At 46.3% G+C, this 24,235-nt stretch overlaps 1 protein-coding gene across 1 annotated transcript in view; it reads right to left on the reverse strand.

Annotated features, from left to right (window-relative positions):
- The window catches only part of PWWP3A (PWWP domain containing 3A, DNA repair factor), a 68,479-nt gene that overhangs the window by 13,716 nt on the left and 30,528 nt on the right, over positions 1-24,235 (reverse strand). Inside the window, exon 8 of the mRNA XM_068130702.2 lies at positions 1,836-1,883. Within this exon, the coding sequence (XP_067986803.2) occupies positions 1,836-1,883 (48 nt within the window). The remainder of the gene's footprint in view (positions 1-1,835; positions 1,884-24,235) is intronic.

Below are 24,235 nucleotides of genomic sequence, written 5' to 3' on the forward strand. Positions count from 1 at the left end.
CCAAAACTTTTTCAGGTATCTTGTTCACAAACAGACAAAGAAACAGACAGGGGTGAAAACAATCTCCATCCACCTTCGGTGGCGGAGGTAACTATTTTCTTGATGCTTTGCTAAAATCCAAGTAACCTGATCTTGATTGAGTTACCCAACAAGTTACATAATAAATGCTGAACTTGGCCTGCAGAACTGAACTGAACTTCACCTGTCTGTCTGTCTGCCCGTTTGTGAACAAAATATCTCAAAAAGTTGTGGATGGATTCGGACGAAATTTGGCAGAGATTTATCGTATGTGACAAGGACAAAATGATTAGATTTTGGTGAAGATCCGCATTCGGATCCGGCTACTAGAATTTTTAAAGTGATTGTTCACCGTTGGGAAATAGGGCCAAAAATGATACATAGCAGGATATCTCAATAAATTGCGGACGGATTTGGACGAAAATTGTTGGACAGGTTGTGTGTGTGTGTGAGACAAGGAAGAATCGATTCAATTTTGGTGACGATCCAGATCTGGATCAAGCTAGTACAATTTTTAAGTGATTCTTCACCATTGAGTGATATGGCCAACCAGGTGGAGGTATGCTCTCTACTGAGTGCCGTTCTAGTTCATACTGCAGTATATTTTGTAGCACAATGCAAAGGTAATACAGCAGAGCTACGATCCCCTCTGCTGAACTTGGGATGTTTGCAGGGCTGAGTTGGAGGTAATGAGCGAGGGGGGTTAATCTTCATCAATTATAATTTTCAACAATTCCAATGGAGTACAAGCCGAATGATTCAAGCGTCTACTGTATTCTGCGATTCCACCCACCAAAAGGGACACAAGGTTTATCAGAGAAACTTGGGCATGGTTGAAATAAAGCATAGTGACGTCATACGATACTAAGTTTGGGGTGGACAAAGGACAAATACTACCAATTATGGCACAGATGGAAGAGACATTGGTAAACATAGCTATATTAATTAATATTTTGGTAGCTTCTTCACCTGGCTTTCATCTTCCAGATAAACCGAACGGTAAGAAGTGTCGAGTTGCTTGTAAATTATACCTCTCAAAAGCTTCTTCCAGGAATGTTCAACAGAAAATGAAAAAAAATAAAATCCAAGTCTTCTTGGTTACATCGACACAAATATAAATTGATAATAATAATAATAATAATAACTAGAATGCCACTCAGTAGAGTGCATACTCCTGCCGTGGGTGGCCGCTGCTGAGTCCTATCTTCCAATGGTAAAAAAAAATCCTTCAAAAAATTCCTGGATCCGGAATAATATCCTGAGCTTCACCAAAAACGAACCAATTCTTCCTTATCCCAAGGGCAATCATCCCACCAACTTTCATCCAAATCCGTTCAGAACTTTTCCAAATATCTTGTTCACGAACACACGAACACACACCCGAACACACACACACACAAACACACACAAACACAAACACACACACACACACAAACACACACACACAAACACACACAAACACACACAAACACACAAACACACACACACAAACACACACACACAAACACACACACACACACACAAACACACACACACAAACACACACACACACACACACACACACACACACACACACACACACACACACACACACACACACACACACACACACGAACACACACACACACGAACACACACACACACGAACACACACACACACGAACACACACACACGAACACACACACACACGAACACACACACACACACACAAACACACAAACACACACACACACACACACACACACACATACACACACACAAATGCATTGCTCCCTGGCGGGAGTAATAATAATAATAATGTCATACTTTCACTTACTCTTTTCAGAAGCACAGTACTCCAGGAATGTCATTTTGGAACTCAAAACTGAAAAAGACAACAACAACAAAAAAAATTAACAAGTACACTTGCTTTGACCGACAGGATGGCCTTTAGGTACTGTTACGGATTCGTCACTTCCGTTGTTGTGGTTCTCATCCACTGTAAACATTTTTGGTTAAATGTACTATTATTGTTATCGTTTAAGTGAATTGGAGATAACTGTTTTCAAAAGGTAAAAAAAAAAAAAGTTTTAAAAAGAAACCGGAAACCGGATTGGGAACCGGACGAAGAAGAAGAGGAAGAAGAAGAGGAAAAGGAGGTTGAGCGAGTAAGGTGGAAAAGAAGCCAAGCTGCTTTGAGGTCTTGAGCAAACGCTGGAAAACGGGGGTCACAAGTGAACTTTGGGTTTCCTGGGAAAGGGATTCCTGCGACAGAGTTGTTATCGCTGTGACAGATAAACCTGCATGACAGGTTTTGCGGTTGATTCCGAAGAAAATCGTTGGAGTGCCGTTACGTCTCGATTACGGACCCGTTGGCCGTTTTGCCTCGCGCCCGATTTCGCATCGCTCTTGGCTCTTCACCTCGCTTCAACCATTTCACCGCATCCAGACGTTAACCTGGTGTGTGTGTGTAATGTGGATTTTGAGTGGGAATTTGCGGTTCGCCGATTGGGAGCCATTGAACGTCCATACCCGAAGGTGTGATTTCCCAGTCGCCTCTTGAGGATACCTTTGGCCATCTTTGGCAGTGTGACTGTCAACCGACCGGGATTCTGGTCTCGATACAACATCGTTCTGACGATCACTGGAGCGTGGATCAACTTTGGGAATGTTCTTTTCACTCACTTGGAGCACAGCGAGTTATATTGTACGAAACTGATGGTACCATCATAGGAATGATATATTGGTTGTACAATTGATTAATATTGTTTTTGTGCTGTTATTCTTGTGTCCTTAATACAATACTTGTTTGTTGGTAACAATTGGTGTGGTTTCACCATTGATCTTTGACACACAGAATAACACATCTTTCTGCCGTGACTCCTCTCGGGGATCGGAGGTACACCGTGATCGGGGTTTGGGGAGGAGCACGTAACAGTACGCACACTCGCCTCGAAGTTGTCGAGCCTGGGTTTGAATCCCAACCCAGCTATAAGCTGTCACTTCAGGGTTTAGCAGGCAGAGTGATTCATCAATGAGTGTGCCTGGACAATAAGGTGGGTGTCCCATCTGCCGGCATTAGTTGGTGGACATTAAAGATCAAAACGTGTACCTCGTGAAGATACGGCGAGCTATCACCGGCAACCTGAACACACTACAAATTCCTGCCCTCACTTGCTGAGTTTGAGTGGGGACCCGACCAAGACTGCAGCCCTTGGAACTACTTCGGCAGCATTAATGCTCTGTATAGATGATGGTGATGTACCCCAGTTTCCGGTGTGTACCCCGGTTTAGAATAGGTACACCGTATCCCTGCGTGTCGTAAGAGGCGACTCAAAAGGTTGGCATCAGGAAGGGCATCCGGCCATAAAACATGGCCTCAAAAAGGGAACCATGACTATTACAATTACATATGGGCAGGGTACAGCCCGAAGTACCCCGTGGGGGTCCTCAACAAGGGGAGATGTAGAAAATAGGGGAAAATGGAGAAGATCGTCATGGGGCCCGCAAGGCTAACCCCCACTCTAGCAGGGAAAATGGCCTTAAAGTGCCTGTTGTTGTTGTATAGATGAGGGTGATGGTTACGGACCTGATGATGGTGATACTTACTTCTTTATATGTATGACATGAACTTCACAAATTATATTTAAAAAGCATATAGTTTTGATTCCACCAATATATTTTAGAGCAAAATTTAATCAAAGCAGAAAGATGTTTGGTACAAGCATTGAAAAATACATATGAAGGAAGCCAAGCACAAGGTGGCAAGAGATCATACTAATTAAAGAAATAAAGTTAAGCCCCCCCCCCCCCCCCCACACAAATACACAAGGAAATGATTCTCCAACCACCACCACACACCTCCCCCACCCATTCCTTCAAATAATGGAAATGATTCTCCAACCACCACCACACACCTCCCCCACCCATTCCTTCAAATAATATTGCAACTGCAATTTTGCTTATATGTTCATTTACGTTTTTGACAAGTGGAACAATTAAAGAATGCAGGTGTACAGGCAAAAACGTTTACGTGACATGTCGATCTTTAATATGGTAATAGGTCATCCAGGACAACATGCAATCACCCTTTATGAATGCCTTGGAAGCCGGCCTTCTAACTTGGGAGCACACGGTGCCAGGATGAATTTTTTGAAGTGAGCAAGATTGCCAAGGCTCATCACATTCGTGTAATCTCAAACTCTGTAATGTGATCCTCCACAAGTGTCAGTAGCAGGCTCTGCATGCCTCATTGCCTCATTGCTGTGGGATCAAACCATGCTCCTGCCTTTGGACTTTGCGGGTCTAACCGGTATCAGCATTTCTCCACTGTCTTTCCTGTACTCCAACTCCAGCTAACTCAAAACTCAACTGCATTGAAACAACAACAACAACAGGCATTTTAAGGCCATTTTCCCTGCAAGACCGGGGGTTAGCCTTGTGGTCCCCATGACAATCTTCTCCATTTTGCCCTATTTTCTGCATCTCCCCTTGTTAACCCCCTTGCCCGCATTTCTTATTCGACCATCTTTAGCCAAGTCTTTCTCGGTCTTCCCCATCCTCTACTTCCTTCCACATTCATTTCCATCACTCTTCTCAACCAGTCACTTGCATCCTTCCTCAACACTTGACCAAACCATCTCAACCTGTTCCTCTTCACAGCATCCAACACAGGCTCTATTCCCATCATCTTTCACAATTCATCATTTGTCTTCCTCTCTCTCAACGATACTCCACACATCCACCGAACCATTCGCATTTCCACCCTTTCCAGCCTTCGTTGCTGCTCTACATTCATTACCCATGTCTCGCTCCCATAAATCATAACACTTCTCACACATGCAGCATGCACCTTTCCCTTCAGCTTCAACGACACTCCCCTCCTCGTCAGCACGCCACTCAGTTCCCGAAACTTCTTCCATGCCCATCTCACTCCAGCAACCGTTGCCGAGTCTGATCCAACTTCTCCATTCAGCATTTCTCCGAGCTAACAAAATGTTTTCACACCTTCCAGCTTCACGCCGTCTCCAAGATCCAACTCAACATTTCCTCCATCTGCAGCTCCCTCTGTGCACACCTTACACTTGAATGTAGCTGCCACACTGGTTAATGACCCTCTCAAAACACTATATTTTTGATGAACCCACTCAGCGCACATTGTACATTGAATGGAATTCACTCCGACACCCTTCCTGCACACAGCACACGGCCACTTCCCAGTTCTTTCCACCTCACCACATGCTTTACCACTTGCCATCACCTTCGTTTTTCCGATATTCACCTTCAGACCTTTTGTCTCCATACATTCCTTCCACTTGTTCATCTTCTCCTTCAGTCCATTCATACTTTCTGCAAACAACACCAGATCATCTGCATACAACTCCCACGGTAAACACTCCTTTACGTTCCGAGCCAGCACCTCCATCACAGCTACAAATAGTAGTGGACTTAGTACCGACCCATGATGCACTCCCACCTTCACCTCAAACTCACCACTGTTCCAGTCCTTACAGCTGTGCGCGCTCTTTTGTACATTGCCATCACTACTCTGATCAACCATTCCTCCACTCCTAACTTCCTCAATGCCCATGTCACTACTTCACGTGGAAACCTATCGAATGCTTTCTCCAGATCAACAAACCCAAGAATCAACTTCTTCCTCTTCTCCATGTACTTCTCCTGCAACTGCCTCACAATAAAAAGCGCATCTGTCGTTCCTCTTCCTGGCATAAATCCAAACTGCATTTCGTCAATCTTCACTTTCTTCCTTATCCTCCTCTCCAATACCTCCATTCCATGCTCCAATAACTTTATCGCTCGATACGAGCCACCATCCAGAGGGTCACCTTTCCCCTTGTATAGAGGGACGAGGTCACTCAGTTCCCAATCCACTGGAATGCGGCCTTCTTTCACCACCAGATTGCAGATCTCTGTCATTCTCTTCACACCCCAATTTCCCGCTGCCTTCAACATATCTCCCACAACTCCCGTCGGCCCTCCCACTTTTCTACTCTTCATTGCTTTTATCGCTTCCTCAACTTCCTTCCCAGTCATCTTCTCTGCCGGTCCTAAAACTGGGTTACTCTCTATGTTGCCATTGTTACGGATTCGTGCCTTCCGTTATTGTGGTTTTCACCCACTGGACATGTTTCTGATATTATGTATTATTATTAGTTTCACAAGGTTTATTATTCATGAACGGTTATCAAAAGTTAAAAAGGATAACTGCAAGTGAAACAGGAAACTGAAGGAGAAGACAATGAGGTGAAGAGGAAGAGTATTAGTGTGGAAGAACGTTCGTTCTTCGACCACGTGTTTCTCCCCCATTTCCCCAGATAGTTTTCACTGTTATTAACCTTCAATGTTTACACTTTCCCCTCAAGTTATGTATTCCGTCATATTTTATAACACCTTTTTCTTCTTCTTCTTTAAAAGGCTGCTTTCGACTTGCTCACCAAATCAATTCATCCCAAAAAAAATATCCATCTCCTATAGTGCCTTTTTTCTACATTCCCTAAACTCTCCTGCACTCCATCCTCCATCCAGCGTCCTTAAACGTATTTTTAACTCGAAGGTCACAAGAAACTCATTTTGCAATAAATGTTCGTTTCCCATAAATCGTACTCTTTCTAAAATCCAATCTCACCCCTCCCATCCAAATCTTCCCCATAACCCCTCCCCTCCAAATCTTCCCCATCACCCCTCCCCTCCAAATCTTCCCCATCACCCATCCCTTTCAAATCTCCCCCATTGCCCCCTCCCTCCTAAACTACCCCCTCACCCCTCCCCGCCAAGACGCCCCCTCGCCCCTCCCCTCCTAGACTCCTCCCTCACCCCTCCCCTCCAAATCTCCCCCATATCCCATCCCTTTCAAATCCCTCCCCTTGTCCCTTCCCTCCCAAACTCCCCCCTCCCCTTCAAATCTCCCCACCCTCATTGCTTCTCAATTTCCCCCCTCTCACTCCCCCTCCTCAAAGCATCCTCCCCGCTTCTTCCCCCTTCCAACTCTCACCTCCATCTCCCCCAACCTTCTGCCTCGCTCTTCCCCCTCCTCAAATAACACCTCATTGTGCCTCACCCAATCACCATCAAACCTTTTGTCTGCCCCATCCTTCCCTTTCTCCGAGCTATTCTGAAATCTCTGACACACCTTCAACAGCTCTCCCTACCTCTTCCACCTCTTCCACATCTTACCCTACCCCTCCTCCCCCCTGTTCTGTATCTGATGCTCCCCCTTCCTCTTCATTAACGGTATGGACCTCAAACATCCGGGGCCTTCGTTCAAACTTAACTGATCTCTCCATACAGGTTGCTTCTGTCAAACCAGACGTGATCTGCTTAACAGAAACTTTCCTCCTTTATGATGTCTCCGATTCCTTAGTATCTCTCCCGGGCTACTCCCTCCTCCGGTATGATAGACCTGAGCCTCGTCCTGGAGGCGGGATTGCTATCTTTATCAAAAACTCTCTTCCTCACTCGCCCTGCACTGCACTCTCTCCACCTCACCCCCAGGAATACCTCTGGCTACGGCTTCCCCTTCGCTCCCACCTCTTGTTCATATGTGTGTTGTACCGTCCACCAAACAGTGATGACTCCATCTACATCTCGCTGTCTGATAATATGGACCAACTTCTATCTACTCATCCCAACTCTCTCTTCCTCATATGTGGTGATTTCAACTGTCATCATGCCAGTTGGCTGGGTGTGGGTACCTCTCTCACCAGCCATGGCTCCTCAGCAAAGGACTTCTGCGACTCACTGGGACTCACTGGGACTGACACAATCTGTCAATTTCCCGACCCGAATCTCAGTCAACGGAACATCTTCTCTTCTGGACTTGGTTATGACTAACTTCCCTGAAAATGTCTGCTGCTCTTCTTCTGCTCCAATCGGATCATCTGATCATGTCCTTGTTAAAGTGGACATCTCTCTGACCATCCTCAGGGAGCCTGCTCAGCGTCGACGAGTCTGGCATTTCACTCAGGCCAACTGGCACGGTCTTCAAGCAGCCATCAATCATCTGGACTGGTCTCCCATCTCTACCACCTCTGACATCAACTCATCCTGGGAATTCTTCCAAAGTAAATTGCTCTCTCTCATGCACAGATTTATCCCATCTCGTCTTCAGTTGTCATACCCTTCCTCCTGTCCATGGTACACGGAATCTTGTGGTGAGGCTGTTGCCCAGAAAAAACTTGCCTTCGTCTCCTGGAAAGCAAATCCAACGGAAGGAAATCTCATTTCCTTTCACAAAGCCCGAAACAAGTGTGTGTCCACCCTCAGGAGAGCCAGGAAACAATATCTCTCCGTTCTCAAGACCGAACTCTCTTATCTGTCTCCCTCTTCCAAATCCTGGTGGTGTCTGGTCAAATCCGTTTCTGGTGTTTGTTCCCCCTCCTTCCCCTCCCTCACCTCAAACGGCTACACAGCTGACTCCGCACGTGAAAAAGCTGAATGCCTCAACTCTGTGTTTGCCTCTAAATCTTGTGTCCCAAACCCATCCCTCTCTGTACCCACCATACCCAGTCGTACCCTGCTGCTCCTTGACTCCGTGTCCTTTCCTCCTGACAAAGTGGAAAAGTTTCTGTCAACCCTCAACTCTGATTCTGCAACTGGACCCGACGGCATCAGCCCACGGGTCCTAAAATCCTGCTCTGCCGCTCTATCTCACCCTCTCTCTGTTCTCTTCACCCTCTCTTTTGCTCAAGGTCAACTGCCATCTGCTTGGAAATCAGCCAACATCACCGCTTTGCACAAAAAAGGTGCAAAAACAGATCCTAGCAACTACAGACCAATCAGCCTTCTCCCAATTATCAGCAAAGTCATGGAATCCATCATTGCTTCGGATATGAAATCTTTCCTCTTCTCCAATGGCTTGATCTCTGATCATCAATTTGGTTTCAGACCAGGTCACTCTACTCTGGACATGCTGCTTCTGCTGTCTCAACAATGGATGGAGGTCCTCAATGCCAAACAGGAAATTAGAGCTGTCTCCCTCGACATATCACGTGCCTTCGACACGGTCTGGCACCCCGCTCTGCTCACCAAACTCTCCTCCTTTGGTATCCATGGAAATCTCCACGCATGGCTGGCGGACTTCCTCTAGTCGTCGTCAACATGTGGCCCTGAATGGGTTTCTCTCATCTCCTCTTCCTGTTCAGGCTGGAGTTCCCCAAGGCAGTGTTCTGGGCCCCGTGCTTTTTCTGGTCTTCATCAATGATCTCTCCGACTCTCTTGAAAATCCTCTCCATCTCTTTGCTGATGACTCCACTCTCTGCCGCTCCATTCCTCTTCCCTCAGATCGGCAGTCTGCAGCCTCCTCACTCTCTGAAGACTTGGACAAAATCACAGACTGGTCAAACAAGTGGAACATGTCTTTCAATCCTGACAAATCTCACACTCTTACTATGTCTCTCCGAAAAGATCGACTGGACAACCCTCCCATCTACTTTCTCAACAATCCTCTCCAAGAAGTTCTGTCGCTCAAGCTTTTGGGTCTCACTATCTGCCATGATCTTTCTTGGGAAAACCACATTTCCAAGCTGGCCTCCAAAGCCAGTCGCCGACTGGGCATCCTCCGTCGTGCGAAGTCCTTCCTCGGCACACCTGAGCTCCTCACCACATACAAGGCTTTCATCCGCAGCTCAATGGAATACTGTTCTCCCCTATGGGCCGGTGCTCCTGCCTCACACCTAGCTCGGCTTCACGCTGTTGAAACCAAAGCTTTCAGAATTATTGGAATCTCCCGCGATGAAGCTATCTCTCAGGGCCTTTCACTCACTCACCGCAGGCAGGTAGGTGGTCTTTCTGTCTTCTACCGACTCCTCTCCGGCCTTGCACCCCCAGCTCTCTCTGTGCTGTCCCCCAAATATTCCTACAGGTCGCACAAGATCTGCCAGCAACCCTCTGATGGTTAAACTGCCGAAATCTCAGCTCTCTGCTCACCTTCACTCTTTCATTCCTCTTTTCTCCCGCCTCTGGAACAAACTCCCTCACTCCCTTCAATCCCACTCCTCCCTCCAGGTCTTTAAAACAGCTGTTCACCACCATCTCTTATCTTCCCCCACCCAAAACCTTGATCTTTTCTACCCCCGCTAATTCACCCCAGATCCACCTTGTTTGAAATTCCAACTTCTTTCCTGGAAGTCCTGGCAGTGTCCATATGTTTTATACCTCTCCCACCGCCCCCTTCCCATGCCCCCCCCCCAAAGCCCTCGCCCTCTCTCAGATCTCTCGATGTCTCCATGTGTCTCGGTCCCTGCTCTCAAATGTTGTGTTTGTGTCCTTCCCCCTCTCTCCCCATCTTGGCTACCGCGCCCGATGTTATATGTTTTATGTGTCGGTTTGTCTTTCTGTGTGATTAATGTTCGCTCTTTCACGAGCCTCGATCTTGTATACAAAAAAAAAAAAAAAAAAAAAAAAGGTGCGCGCGCAAAATCAGAGAGGAGGGTGACGTCAGCGCTCGATAACGAGCCAGGTTTACCGACGGCCGCGAGGGGATTTTGAGTTCCTGGAAGGGACATCCGGCGATAAGATTATTCACTGGAGTGGAGAAATCTGCGTAGACAGATTTGGGGGCGCTGAGATTCCGACGAATCCTTGCCTCGTCGCATCGGCTCAAGGCAGAGCCGTCAGCCATTTTGAACCCCGTGCTTCGGACACCGGTGAGCGTTTGCTTCGTGTCATCTTCACCCCCAACATCCTACCGTCTGTCGGGGATGAGTGGGTGAGACCGCTTTGTCTCCAAATTATGTTACGGTTTGCTGAGGTAGGGTGAAGGTGTGCCTCGGGAGGGCGCCGTTGTACAGTTTGGCGGGAAGAGCACCCTTGCCCACTGTACACGCTTCGGATATCGACTGGAGAGCGAGATTCGGGCTTCGACCGGCTTTCGTTCCATCGACAGCTGGAGCGAATCACATTTGCCTTGGGAAAAGTCAGAGACATTGAGGAGTGTCCGTTCATTTGCTGGCAGAGCAGTGAGTCACTTTACTTTACATAAGATATATATATAGAGTGCACTCTGAATGACCATTTGCTGTACCGTATTACCTGTGTGTGACTTATAATACAAGTTTGTTCATTTATAATCATTGGTGTGGTTTCACTATTGATTTTCAACACGGGGTAATATATTTTTCTGCCGGGTTTCCTCTCGGGGTTCGGAGGTTACCGAGACCAGGAGATTGTAGACGACTCCGTAACACCATCCCATTCATTCTCTGCATTCAACAGTATTTCCATATATCTCTTCCATCTCGATTTCGATGGAGACCTTCCGTTTCCGGTCTTGCTGGCGACGGTTCGTTTTTTCGCAGGTCTCCACGCTCTCCATCGAAATCGAAGTTAAGTCATTGTTCCAATTTGTATTTTCGTTATAACTGTATTTCTTTTATGGTGTATGTACGTTTATTGTCCCGTCAAAGATTTTCGGTGCAAATCTTTCATACCTGTATTGAAAATCGCGTTAATTCGTGTCGTCTCGAGGTCTTGTACAGTGTACACTGTACAACCTTGAGGCTTTGTTTTTCTCTCAGCGCCTGTCGTTTGTGATCCAATAACTTTCGTTCTCTGTTTTCGCAGTCTTTCCACCCCAAAGCCTACTTCCTTATGTAAATCTCAACTCAAAAAAAACAAAAAAAAAAGACTACCTTCTCTGTGCTCATTCGTTTATTCATTCTTATTCGTTCGTTCGTTCTTCGACCACGTGTTTCTCCCCCATTTCCCCAGATAGATTGTCAAATTTCAATTCGTTATTTTATCGTCCATGTGATATTGTTTGATTATAGTTAGTTTTGGTTTGAATTTCCTGTAACTCGTAATTAATTAATCGTTTTCTGCCCTTGTGTGTGGCCTTGTAGTTGTACCCCCGTCGGTGTTTTGTTAACTTAAGTGTGTTTTGCTTGGCTTTTGGTTTTTTCCCTTCTACCCCGAACATAATACTGTCTAACGTTCTAATTCCCCACCCCCCCCCCCCAAAAAAAAACAAAAAAAAAACAAACATTTCTTTTCTTTTCTCCACGTGTACTGTTGTCTCATCCTGTATTTTCTGTCCAGGTGTGCTGTTCGCCCCACCCCCATTATCTCCTTGCCATCCACCGTTTGCCCTGTTCACGTGACTCGTGGTGGTCCCTCTCGGCTCTCCCCCCGTTGGTATTTTTGTGCATATAAGATTGTTCATAGTTCTGTTTAAATATTTTTAAATATGTTAAACCTTTCCCCTTCTGTTTTTTATTCAGTGGTATATTACAACACGCTGTTTTTCTTCCTATTTAAAAGGCTTTTCTCAATTTCCTCTCCAACTCATTCCACTTCAAAAAAAAGAAATTCAATATCTTATACGTCTCCCTCACTACATGGTCTAAATTCACATTCATTCCATCCCTCCTCCATCATCCTGAACCGGATTGCTAACTTGAAAATCACAACAAACCCAATTTGTTATCAATGTTCGTCTTTCATTAATCATCCACTTTCTAAACTCCCCTCTTGCCCATCCCATCCAAATCCCCCCCCCCTTGCACCTACACTCCGAAACTTCCCCCTTGCCCCTCCACTCTTAAACTCCCCCCTTGCCCCTCCACTCCTGAACTCCCCCCTTGCCCTTCCCCTCCTAAACTTCCCCTTTGCCCCTCCCCTCCTAATCCCCCCCCTTGCCCCTCCACTCCTGATCTCCCCCCTTTCCCCTTCCCTCCAAAACTCCCCCCTTGCCCCTCCCCTCCTAAACTCCCCCCTCACTCCTCCCCTTCAAAACTCCCCCCCAATCCCTCCCATTCAATTCTCCCCCCATACCATTCCTCTCCAATTCTCTCTCCTCCACCCTCCTCCTCCAAGCTGCCTCCTCCCCACTTCGTCTCCCTTCTATCTCATACCTCCACCCCCCCAAACCTTCTACTTTCCTCTGCCCCCCCTCAAACAACCCCTCACTGTGCCGCATCCCTTCACCAGCAAACCTTTCATCCTCCTCATCCTTCCCTTTCTTGGAACTCTTCTGCAACATCTGAAACACTATCAACTGCTCTCCCTACCTCCCCCTCTCATCCTTCATCTTACCCTACTCCTCCCCTCCCCTGTCCTGTACCCGATGCTCCCCCTCTCTCTTCATTAACGGTATGGACCTCAAACATCCGGGGCCTTCGCTCAAACCTGACTGATCTCTCCATACAGGTTGCTTCTGACAATCCAGACTTGATCTGCTTAACAGAGACTTTCCTCCTTCAAGATGTCTCTGATTCCTTAATATCTCTTCCTGGTTACTCCCTCCTCCGGTATGATAGACCTGAGCCTCGGCCTGGTGGTGGGGTGGCTATCTTTGTCAAAAACTCTCTTCCTCACTCTCCTTGCACTGCTCTCTTTCCTCCTCACCCGCAGGAGTACCTCTGGTTACGGCTTCCTCTCCGCTCCCACCTTTTGTTCATATGTGTTCTGTACCGTCCCCCAAACAGTGATGACTCCATCTACATTTCAATGTCTGACAACATGGACCAACTTCTATCCACTCATCCCAACTCTCTCTTCCTCATATGTGGTGACTTCAACTGTCATCATGCCACCTGGTTGGGTGTGGGTTCCTCTCTCACTAGTCATGGCACCTCAGCAAAGGACTTCTGTGACTCACTGGGATTGACACAATCTGTCAATTTCCCGACCCGGATCTCAGCCAATGGAGTATCTTCTCTTCTAGACTTGGTTATGACAAACTTCCCTGCTAATGTCTGCTGCTCTTCTTCTGCTCCAATCGGTTCTTCTGATCATGTGCTTGTCAAAGTGGACATCTCTCTGGCCATTCTCAGAGAGCCTCCTCAGCGTCGACGAGTCTGGCATTTCACTCAGGCCGACTGGGACGGTCTTCAAGCAGCCATCAATCGTCTGGATTGGTCTCCCATCTCCACTGCCTCTGACATCAATTCTTCCTGGGAATTCTTCCAAAGCAAACTGATCTCTCTCATGCACAGATTTATCCCATCTCGCCTTCAATTGTCTTACCCTTCCTCCCGTCCATGGTACACTGAATCTTGTGGTGAGGCAGTTGCCCTGAAACAACTTGCCTTTGCCTCTTGGAAGGCTAATCCAACTGAAGGAAATCTCAGTTCCTTCCACCAAGCTCGGAACAAGTGTGTGTCTACCCTCAGGAGTGCCAGGAAGCACTATCTCTCCTCACTCAAGAATGAACTCTCAAACCTGTCTCCTTCCTCCAAATCCTGGTGGCGTCTGGTCAAATCCGTTTCTGGTGTTTGTTCCCCCTCCATCCCCTCCCTTACCTCAAATGGCCACACAGTTGACATCGCACGTGACAAAGCCGAATGCCTCAACTCTGTGTTCGCCTCGAAATCCTTAGTCCCAAACCCATCTCTCTCTGTTCCCACCTTTCCCAGTCGAACCCAAATGCTCCTGGACTCTGTGTCCTTCTCTCCTGACAAGGTGGAGGAGTTTTTGTCAAACCTCGACTCTGATTCTGCAACTGGACCAGACGGCATCAGCCCACGGGTCCTAAAATCCTGCTCTGCCGCTCTATCTCACCCTCTCTCTGTTCTTTTCACCCTATCTTTTGCTCAAGGTCATCTGCCAGCATCCTGGAAATCAGCTAACATTACCGCTTTACACAAAAAAGGTGCAAAAACAGATCCTTGCAACTACAGACCAATCAGCCTGCTCCCAATTATCAGCAAAGTCATGGAATCCATCATTGCTTCGGATATGAAATCTTTCCTCTTCTCCAATGGCTTGATCTCTGATCATCAATTTGGTTTCAGACCAGGTCACTCTACTCTGGACATGCTGCTTCTGCTGTCTCAACAATGGATGGAGGTCCTGAATGCCAAACAGGAAATCAGAGCTGTCTCCCTTGACATATCAAGGGCCTTTGATACGGTCTGGCACCCAGCTCTGCTCACCAAACTCTCCTCCTATGGTATCCATGGAAATCTCCATGCATGGCTTGCGGACTTCCTCTCTGGTCGTAGTCAACGTGTGGCCCTGAATGGATTTCTCTCATCTCCCCTTCCTGTTCAGGCTGGAGTTCCCCAAGGAAGTGTGCTGGGCCCTGTGCTTTTTCTGGTCTTTATCAATGATCTCTCTGACTCTCTGGAAAATCCTCTCTATCTATTTGCTGATGACTCCACTCTCTGCCGCTCCATTCCTCTTCCCTCAGATAGGCAGTCTGCAGCCTCCTCACTCTCTGAAGACCTGGACAAAATCACAGACTGGTCAAACAAGTGGAACATGTCTTTCAATCCTGCCAAATCTCACTCTCTTACTATGTCTCTCCGAAAAGATCGACTGGACAACCCTCCCATCTACTTTCTCAACAATCCTCTCCAAGAAGTTCTGTCACTCAAGCTTTTGGGTCTCACTATCTGCCATGATCTTTCTTGGGAAAACCACATTTCCAAGCTGGCCTCCAAAGCCAGTCGCCGACTGGGCATCCTCCGTCGTGCGAAGTCCTTCCTCGGCACACCTGAGCTCCTCACCACATACAAGGCTTTCATCCGCAGCTCAATGGAATACTGTTCTCCCCTATGGGCTGGTGCTCCTGCCTCACACCTGGCTCGGCTTCACGCTGTTGAATCCAAAGCTTTCAAAATCATTGGAATCTCCCGCGATGAAGCTATCTCTGAGGGCCTTTCACTCACTCACCGCAGGCAGGTAGGTGGTCTTTCTGTCTTCTACCGACTCCTCTCCGGCCTTGCTCCCCCAGCTCTCTCCGTGCTCTGTCCCCCAAATATTCCTACAGGTCGCACAAGATCTGCCAGCAACCCTCTGATGGTTAAACTGCCGAAATCTCGGCTCTCTGCTCACCTTCACTCTTTCATTCCTCTTTTCTCCCGCCTGTGGTACAAACTCCCACACTCCCTTCAATCCCTCTCCTCCCTCCAGGTCTTTAAAACAGCTGTTCACCACCATCTCTTATCTTCCCCCATCCATAACCTTGATCTTTTCTACCCCCACTAATTCACCCCAGATCCACCTTATTTGAAATTCCAACTTATTTCCTGGAAATCCTGGCAGTGTCCATATGTTTATACCTCTCCCACCCCCCCCCCCCTTCACATGCCTCCCCCCCTTCACATGCCTCCCCCCTTCACATGCCTCCCCCCCAAAGCCCTCTCCCTCCCACAGATCTCTCGATGTCTCCATGTCTCTCGGTCCCTGCTCTCAAATGTTGTGTTTGTGTCCTTCCCCCTCTCTCCCCATCTTGTCTACCGCTCCCGATGTTATTTGTTTTATGTGTCTGTTTGTCTTTCTGTGTGATTAATTTTCGCTCTTTCACGAGCCTCGATCTTGTATACAAAAAAAAAAAAAAAAAAAAAAAAAAAAATCTCCTTTAATTCCATCTGGGTCCACAACGATTTGTCCCACTTCATCCTCCAAGCAACTAACCCCCATCACATCTCACCTCACTTTCGCTATCTGCTTTGCAATCCTGAATACCGCTGACTGACCCTCTTCGAAATCCAAGGGTTCTCCGAACATTTTCCAACATGCCTCGTGCGGCCTTTGCAACCTCTTTCTTCGCAGCCTTCTTGGCTGCCTTATAACTTTCATGCTCTGCCTTTTCTGCCCCCATACCCTTCGCCTTCTGCCACTCCTTGAACTTTTTCCTCTTCTCGTCAATCTTCTTTCCAACTTCATCATCCCACCACCATGTTTCCGAGTGCCTTGGTGGTCCTTTTGTCCATCCACATACCTCACCAACGGCTCCCAATAGACTATCTTTCATTGACATCCAACCACTTTCAAGCTCAACCACATCATCCTCTGCCATACTCAGCCTCTCTTTTAATGCCTTTCACTCAGAAAACAGGTCTTTCATCTTCTCCTTCAGTCCATCCATACTTTCCGCAATCAACACCAGATCATCTGCATACAACAACTCCCACGGTAAACCCTCCTTTACATTCCGAGCTGGCACCTCCATCACAGAAACAAATAGTAGTGGACTTAGTACCGACCCCTGATGCACTCCCACCTTCACCTCAAACTCACCACTGTTCCCAGCCTTCGTCCTTGCAGCTGTGCGCGCTCTCTCGTACATTGCCATCACGGCTCTGATCAACCATTCCTCCACTCCCAACTTCATCAATGCCCATGTCACTACTTCGCGTGGCAGTGTCTTTCACTGAGGAGAGGCTTCCGTCTGGCCACTCTGCCATAAAGCCCAGATCGGTGGAGTGTTGCAGTGATGGTTGTCCTTCTGGAAGTTTCTCCCATCTCCACACAGGACCTCTGGAGCTCAGCCAGTGACCATCGGGTTATTGGTCACCTCTATTACCAAGGCCCTTCTCCCCCGATTGCTCAGTTTGGCCGGGCGGCCATCTCTAGGAAGAGTCCTGGTTGTCCCAAACTTCTTCCATTTAAGAATTATGGAGACCAATGTGCTCTTGGGAACCTTCAATGCAGCAGAATTTTTTTTGTAGACTTCCCCAAATCTGTGCCTCGACACAAGCCTGTCTCTGAGCTCTGCAGGCAGTTCATTCAACCTCATGGCTTGGTTTTTGCTCTGATATGCATCGTCAGCTGTGAGGCCTTATGAAGACAGGTGTGTGCGCCTTCCCAAATCGTGTCCAATCAAATGAATTTACCACAGGTGGACTCCAATCAAGTTGTAGAAACATCTCAAAGATGATTAAGAGAAATGGGAGGCACCTGAGCTAAATTTCAAGTGTCATAGCAAAGGGTCTGCATACTTATGTAAATGTGATATTTCAGTTTTTTCTTTTTAATAAATTTGCAAACCTTTCTAAAATCCTGTTTTCTCTTTGTCATCATGGGGTATTGAGTGTAGATTGATGAAGGAAAAAATGAATTTAAACGATTTCAGCATAAGGCTGCAACATAATAAAATGTGAAAAAAGTAAAGGGGTCTGAATACTTTCTGAACGCACTGTATGGTGTGTGCAGGAGACGAGATGGAAGGGAAGTGGTGTGAGAACGGTGAAGGGTAGGCAGGGACAGAAATACAAGTTTGTGTGGCAAGGGTGCCCGGAAGGCATGCATGGTATTGATGTCCTGTTTTCTGAGGAGTTTGTAGACAGTGTGGTGAATGTGATTAGAGTGAGAAAGAGAATGACATGTTCTGATGTGAAAGATGAGGAAGTTGTGGAAGGAGGAGACCAAAATGGACATGTGGGAAGGAGTATGGATGGTTTTGAGGGAGTTCATGGGGGTTACGTATATGGTATGAGGAATGGAGAAGGTCAAAGGATTTTGGAGTTTGCTGATGGAGCTGGTTTGTTGATTTGTGATACTCAGTTCGAGAAAAAGGACAATAAGGTTGTCATATGCACGTCAGGTGGGTCGACGACAACCATTGACTGCCTGTTGTTGCGTAAGCAAGTTAGGGGGAACCTCTGGGACACAAAGGTGATCTCAGAGGAGGAGGCTGTTTCATAGCACCACTTCGTTGTCTGCGACATAAGGGTGAAAGGTGCGAGGAGAGCTCGGCGGGTGAAGTACCAACCGAGAATGAAGGTGTGGAGGCTGAAAGAGGTGACAGTGAGGGAGGCCTTAAAAGAGAGGCTGAGGTGGTAGCGGATGATGTGGTTGAGCTTGAAAGTGGTTGGATGTCAATGAAAAATAGTCTGTTGGGAGCCGTTGGTGAGGTATGTGAATGGACTAAAGGACCACCGAGGCACTCGGAAACATGGTGGTGGGATGATGAAGTTGGAAAAAGGATTGACGAGAAGAGGAAGAAGTTCAAGGAGTGGCAGAAGGCGAAGGGTACAGGAGCAGAAAAGGCAGAACATGAAAGTTATAAGGCAGCCAAGAAGGCTGCAAAGAAAGAGGTAGCAAAGGCGCAGGAGGCATGCAGGAAAATGTTTGGAGAACGCTTGGATTCGGAAGAGGGTCGGAGAGCGATATTCAGAATTGCAAAGCAGATAGTGAAAGAGGTGCGATGTGATGGGGTTGAGTTGCTTGAAGGATGAAGTGGGACAAATCGTTGTGGACCCAGATGGAATTAAAGAAGATGGAAGAGATATATGGAAATGCTGTTGAATGCAGAGAATGAATGGGATGGCAAAATAGAGAGTAACCCAGTTTTAGGACCGGCAGAGAAGATAACTGAGAAGGAAGTTGAGGAAGTGACAAAAGCAATGAAGAGTAGAAAAGCAGGAGGGCCGACAGGAGTTGTGGGAGATATGTTGAAGGCAGCGGAAAGTTGGGGTGTCAAGAGAATGACAGAGATCTGTAATCTTTTTGGTGAAAGAAGGCCCCATTCCAGTGGATTGGGAACCGAGTACCCTCATCCCTATATACAAGGGGAAAGGTGACCCTCTGGAGTGTGGCTCGTATCGAGCGATAAAGGTATTGGAGCAGGGAATGAAGGTATTGGAAAGGATGTTGGAGAGGAGGATAAAGAAGAAGGTGAAGATCGACGAAATGCAGTTTGGATTTATGCCAGGAAGAGGAACGACAGACACGCTTTGTAAGGCAGTTGTAGGAGATGTACATGGAGAAGAGGAAGAAGTTGTTTCTTGGGTTTGTTGATCTGGAGAAAGCATTCGATAGGGATCCACGTGAAGTAGTGACATGGGCATTGAGGAAGTTAGGAGTGGAGGAAAAGGTTGATCAGAGTAGTGATGGCAATGTACAAAAGAGCGCGCACAGCTGTAAGGACGAAGGCCAGGAACAGTGGTGAGTTTGAGGTGAAGGTGGGAGTGCATCAGGGGTCGGTACTAAGTCCACTACTATTTCTAGCTGTGATGGATGTGCTAGCTCAGAACGTAAAGGAGGGTTTACCGTGGGAGTTGTTGTATGCAGATGATCTGGTGTTGATTGCGGAAAGTATGGATGGACTGAAGGAGAAGATGAACAAGTGGAAGGAATGTATGGAGACAAAAGGTCTGAAGGTGAATATCGGAAAAACGAAGGTGATGGCAAGTGGTAAAGCATGTGGTGAGGTGGAAAGAACTGGGAAATGGCCATGTGCTGTGTGCAGGAAGGGTGTCAGAGTGAACTACATTCAATGTACAATGTGCGCTGAGTGGGTTCATAAATATGTGGTGGTCTGAGAGGGTCATTAACCAGTATGGCAGCTACATTCAAGTGCAACGTGTGGACAGAGGGAGCTGCAGTGGAGGAAATGTTGAGTTGGATCTTGGAGACGGCGTGAAGCTGGAAGGTGTAAAAACATTTTGCTACCGAGGAGACATGCTGAATGGAGGTGGATCAGACTCAGCAACGGTTGCGAGAGTGAGATATGCATGGAAGAAGTTTCGGGAACTGAGTGGCGTGCTGACGAGGAGGGGAGTGTCGTTGAAGCTGAAGGGAAAGGTGTATGCTGCATGTGTGAGAAGTGTTATGATTTATGGGAGCGAGACATGGGTAATGAACGTAGAGCAGCAAAAAAGGCTGGAAAGGGTGGAAATGCGAATGGTTCGGTGGATGTGTGGAGTATCGTTGAGAGAGAGGAAGACAAATGATGAATTGCGAAAGATGATGGAATAGAGCCTGTGATGGATGCTGTGAAGAGAAACAGTTTGAGATGGTTTGGTCATGTGTTGAGGAAGGATGAAAGTGACTGGTTGAGAAGAGTGATGGAAATGAATGTGGAAGGAAGTAGAGGATGGGGAAGACCGAGAAAGACTTGGCTAAAGATGGTGGAAGAAGAAATGCGGGCAAGGGGGTTAACAAGGGGAGTTGCATAAAATAGGGCAAAATGGAGAGTATCGTCATGGGGACCGCAAGGCTAACCCCCGCTCAAGCAGGGAAAATGGCCTTAAAATGCCTGTTGTTGTTGTTGTTATATTATCTTAACAACAACAACAATAACACGATCACTTTGGAGAAAGAAAAAACACCGAGGCAGTCTCAATATATTATCTTCACAAGAAAAACAAGATCGCTTGGGAGAAATAAGCCGTTTGAGGACTGAAGGCCAAAAGCCTGAGGCCCTAATGTGCTATGTTTGGCCTTGATAATCAATGTATACTTGATAATCCTTGCTTTACACTGAAGGTAAAACTGAAATGAAATTCAAAATGATTGTGAATTTCTATTTCGCAGATGCTTTTTTCACAGAATTCGCAGAATTTCAAAATGAAAACAAAAATGCTTTCGCAGATGGCTTGGGCCGACCCTAGCAGGAACATGGCGGCCGAGGCCAGCTGTCCAGCCTATGGGTGTAAGGTAGTCCACCCATGGTCCGTCTGTCCAATCAAAAACCACAGTTCGGTTATTTAGTATATAGATAGCTGTGAGTTAGGTACCTTCTTATGATAACTTAACAACAGTTATTTGTGCACAACGAAGATGAATGGGCCGAAAAGCATGTGCTTTAGCCTCCTTTCCATTTCTGATATCTTTCTCACTTTTACATCATTTTCACAAAGGTGGCCCTCGTTTTGAAGAATGCATATTTAACGTCTTAACATCTAATAGATCTTGCATTGACACAAAAACAGGACTGGGGTACATTGATACAAAAACAAGAGGGTACATTACATTATTAGGGGGAAGGCCTCCCAATTGGGGATAAAGGGGATAAAGTCTTAAATTGGTATAAGCTCTAAGGCAAAAGCATGACAAATCTCAAATATTAACACCTACTTTGCAATTGAAGTTGAATTGGTAATAGCTCCTCACTTGATTTGGTGATTCAGATGGCCACCATCTTGAAATTGGCAGCCATTTTGAATTTTTTTTCATCTCCAATTGGAATTTTGAAAAATGTTCCTTCTATGGACTACTCATGATTAATTTCATGCTTCTAACACAATTTCAATGATTACACCGGCATTTGTGTTTTACCTGCTACACTACATCACCCTATCGCCTCCTGTTGCAGATGATGATATTGTGCAGCGAGTACTGTATTTGGTTTGTCTGCACAGTGTGGGCATGCCACCTTGGGCACTCACCCTGTCCTGTCTTACGGCAGTTCCTGAGCTGCAAACATCTCTCAAACCGGTATTGTGAACTTGTGCTTTTTTTGCTTATTAATTGCCTTTAATCATGGCCTCCAAATGCAAGATGAATGGGAAAGGTGAGTCTGCTGGAAAGAGTCAAAAGAAAGAGGTGAACGAGTGAATGTGTTAGACAGGCCTTGGACAATAATCCCGAGGAATAATCCTTCCGACTATCCCTCCAGCACCACCAGCATCGTCAAAGGTTTTTTTGTTTTTTTTTTAACCCTTGGTTCTATACATGATAATTTATTTATTTTAATCATAGTTATTAAATATTTACCATATCCTCCCTATGTTCAGTTGAAGCTGCAAACCCAACCCTCTTTTCCCCCATTAAAACCATAGTATCCGTATTTGTAAATTCTGCATTCGTGAGGTTTTCCAGGAATGTAACCCTCACAAATATGAAGGGCTTATACACAACTGGGGGACCCCTCTTCCCCCCCCCCACCCCCCATTCCTCTGCACGTTTGCATGTATATCTATATTATAATAGCCGTAGGTGATTCTGTCTGTCTGTTGGACGTCTGTCCGGGGGTGTGGCTTACTCGGTTTGCAGAGTAGCTCCACCCACATCCCACACCCACTCCTCCTTCTCGAATAGCTTTGAGGCCTGTTTAGTTAGGCCCGTGCTGTCTTTCTCTCTCACACAGGTTTATTTCAATTCTAATTCGATATATCATTTCATTTTTAACAGTCGCTAACATAGTGTTAAACTCGGTTGAAAAAAAACGGGAAGAGAATCCCATGAAAGTTTCCGTTTATAGAACGAAATGAATTCTCAAAGGCCTGTAACATAAAGGCCATTCATTGAGTCTCCCTCACGGCTTTATCTCGACTAATTCACCATCACAGTCGCTGGGATGGTTCAAGTCTCAGTTTCAGCTAAAGTTGAGAAAATCGGCGACATGTATTCCAACGCCGTTTTGAATGTCGACTGTTACGTCGGCACGGGGAAGGAGAGAGGAGAGAACGTTCCCAGGACTTCATTATTTAAATTATCACTTAGTAAAAATACAGCGATTGAATACTGAAGTTCAGGATCCAATCGAAGTGTAATTATATTTTTCCATATCCCTGGGGTGTATACACAAAGTTTGTTTTAAGCGAGTCAACTCTTTTCCAACCATGGAATGAAACAATACAGTACTTCAAAAATTTACATAATAATGTAAACTAACTATGGAATACAATATTTATTAATAACGTTTGGTTTTAATCTATTTTTACTTTGTAAAGCGAAAAGTTATCGATACATTAAAGTTTAAAAATGAAGAAGAGTCATGGCTCCATAGGCCGACGATCGGCTTCTGTATGCTCTGTATGTCGATGTGCATTTTAAGACTCGATCAACACGTCTTCGATCATGAATTACTTTCAGAACAACTCGAGCAAAGGAAACGAGGTAATGCCTGTTTCGTTCGGAGCGATTATACACCACCCAAAGAAAATGCGTTTCACAGCTGCAGGAACTACAATCGTGAAATCTTTATTTAATTTTTTTTAAATCCTGAAATCTTTAATTTAATTTAATTGAAAAAAAATTGTTTTCGAGTTTCCGTGTGTGTGTGTCACCCACTCTCCAGTGTGTGTGTGTGTGTGTGTGTGTGTGTGTCCCACTACCGTGTGTGTGAGAGAGTGAAGAGCGATTGGAGAGGAGAGTGAGGAGCGATTGGAGAGGAGAGTGAGGAGCGATTGGAGGGGAGAGTGAGGAGCGATTGGAGGGGAGAGTGAGGAGCGATTGGAGGGGAGAGTGAGGGAGTGTGAGGGATTGGAGGGGAGTGTGAGGGATTGGAGGGGAGTGTGGGGGATTGGAGAGGAGTGTGAGGGATTGGAGAGGAGTGTGAGGAAGTATTGGAGAGGAGTGTGAGGAGGTGTTGGAGGGGGGTGTGAGGAGGAGTGGGATTGGAGAGGCGTGAGGGTGGAGAGAGGAGAGTGTCAGGTGAAGAGGAGTGAGGGGTCACATATTATGTGAAATAAATAAATTGTGTTCATTACACCATTTCTGGATCTGATGAATTGCCAGTAACCATTTTGTAAAAATGAATGTGCAGCATCTAACTCAATATGTCGAAATGTCACACACGTCCATGCCCGTGGGATTCCCACGGGTGACCCCACTAGTCCTACTATAATTCACCAAATGTCCGTCTGTCCATTTGAAGGTACCACAAAGATGGCTGAACCGATTGCAACGATATTTTGGGTAAGTAATCCTGGGCCCCCTGGAGTAAAATAGGCTATATTGTTTTCCAATTTTCCAAACACGATGGAATAATATTTACCAATATGAACAGTGATGTGGCTTTTATTGAAATTCTACAAATACTGT

This window comes from Myxine glutinosa, chromosome 11 (assembly GCF_964187855.1).
Source record: "Myxine glutinosa chromosome 11, kmMyxGlut1.1, whole genome shotgun sequence".
Lineage (NCBI taxonomy): Eukaryota > Metazoa > Chordata > Myxini > Myxiniformes > Myxinidae > Myxine > Myxine glutinosa.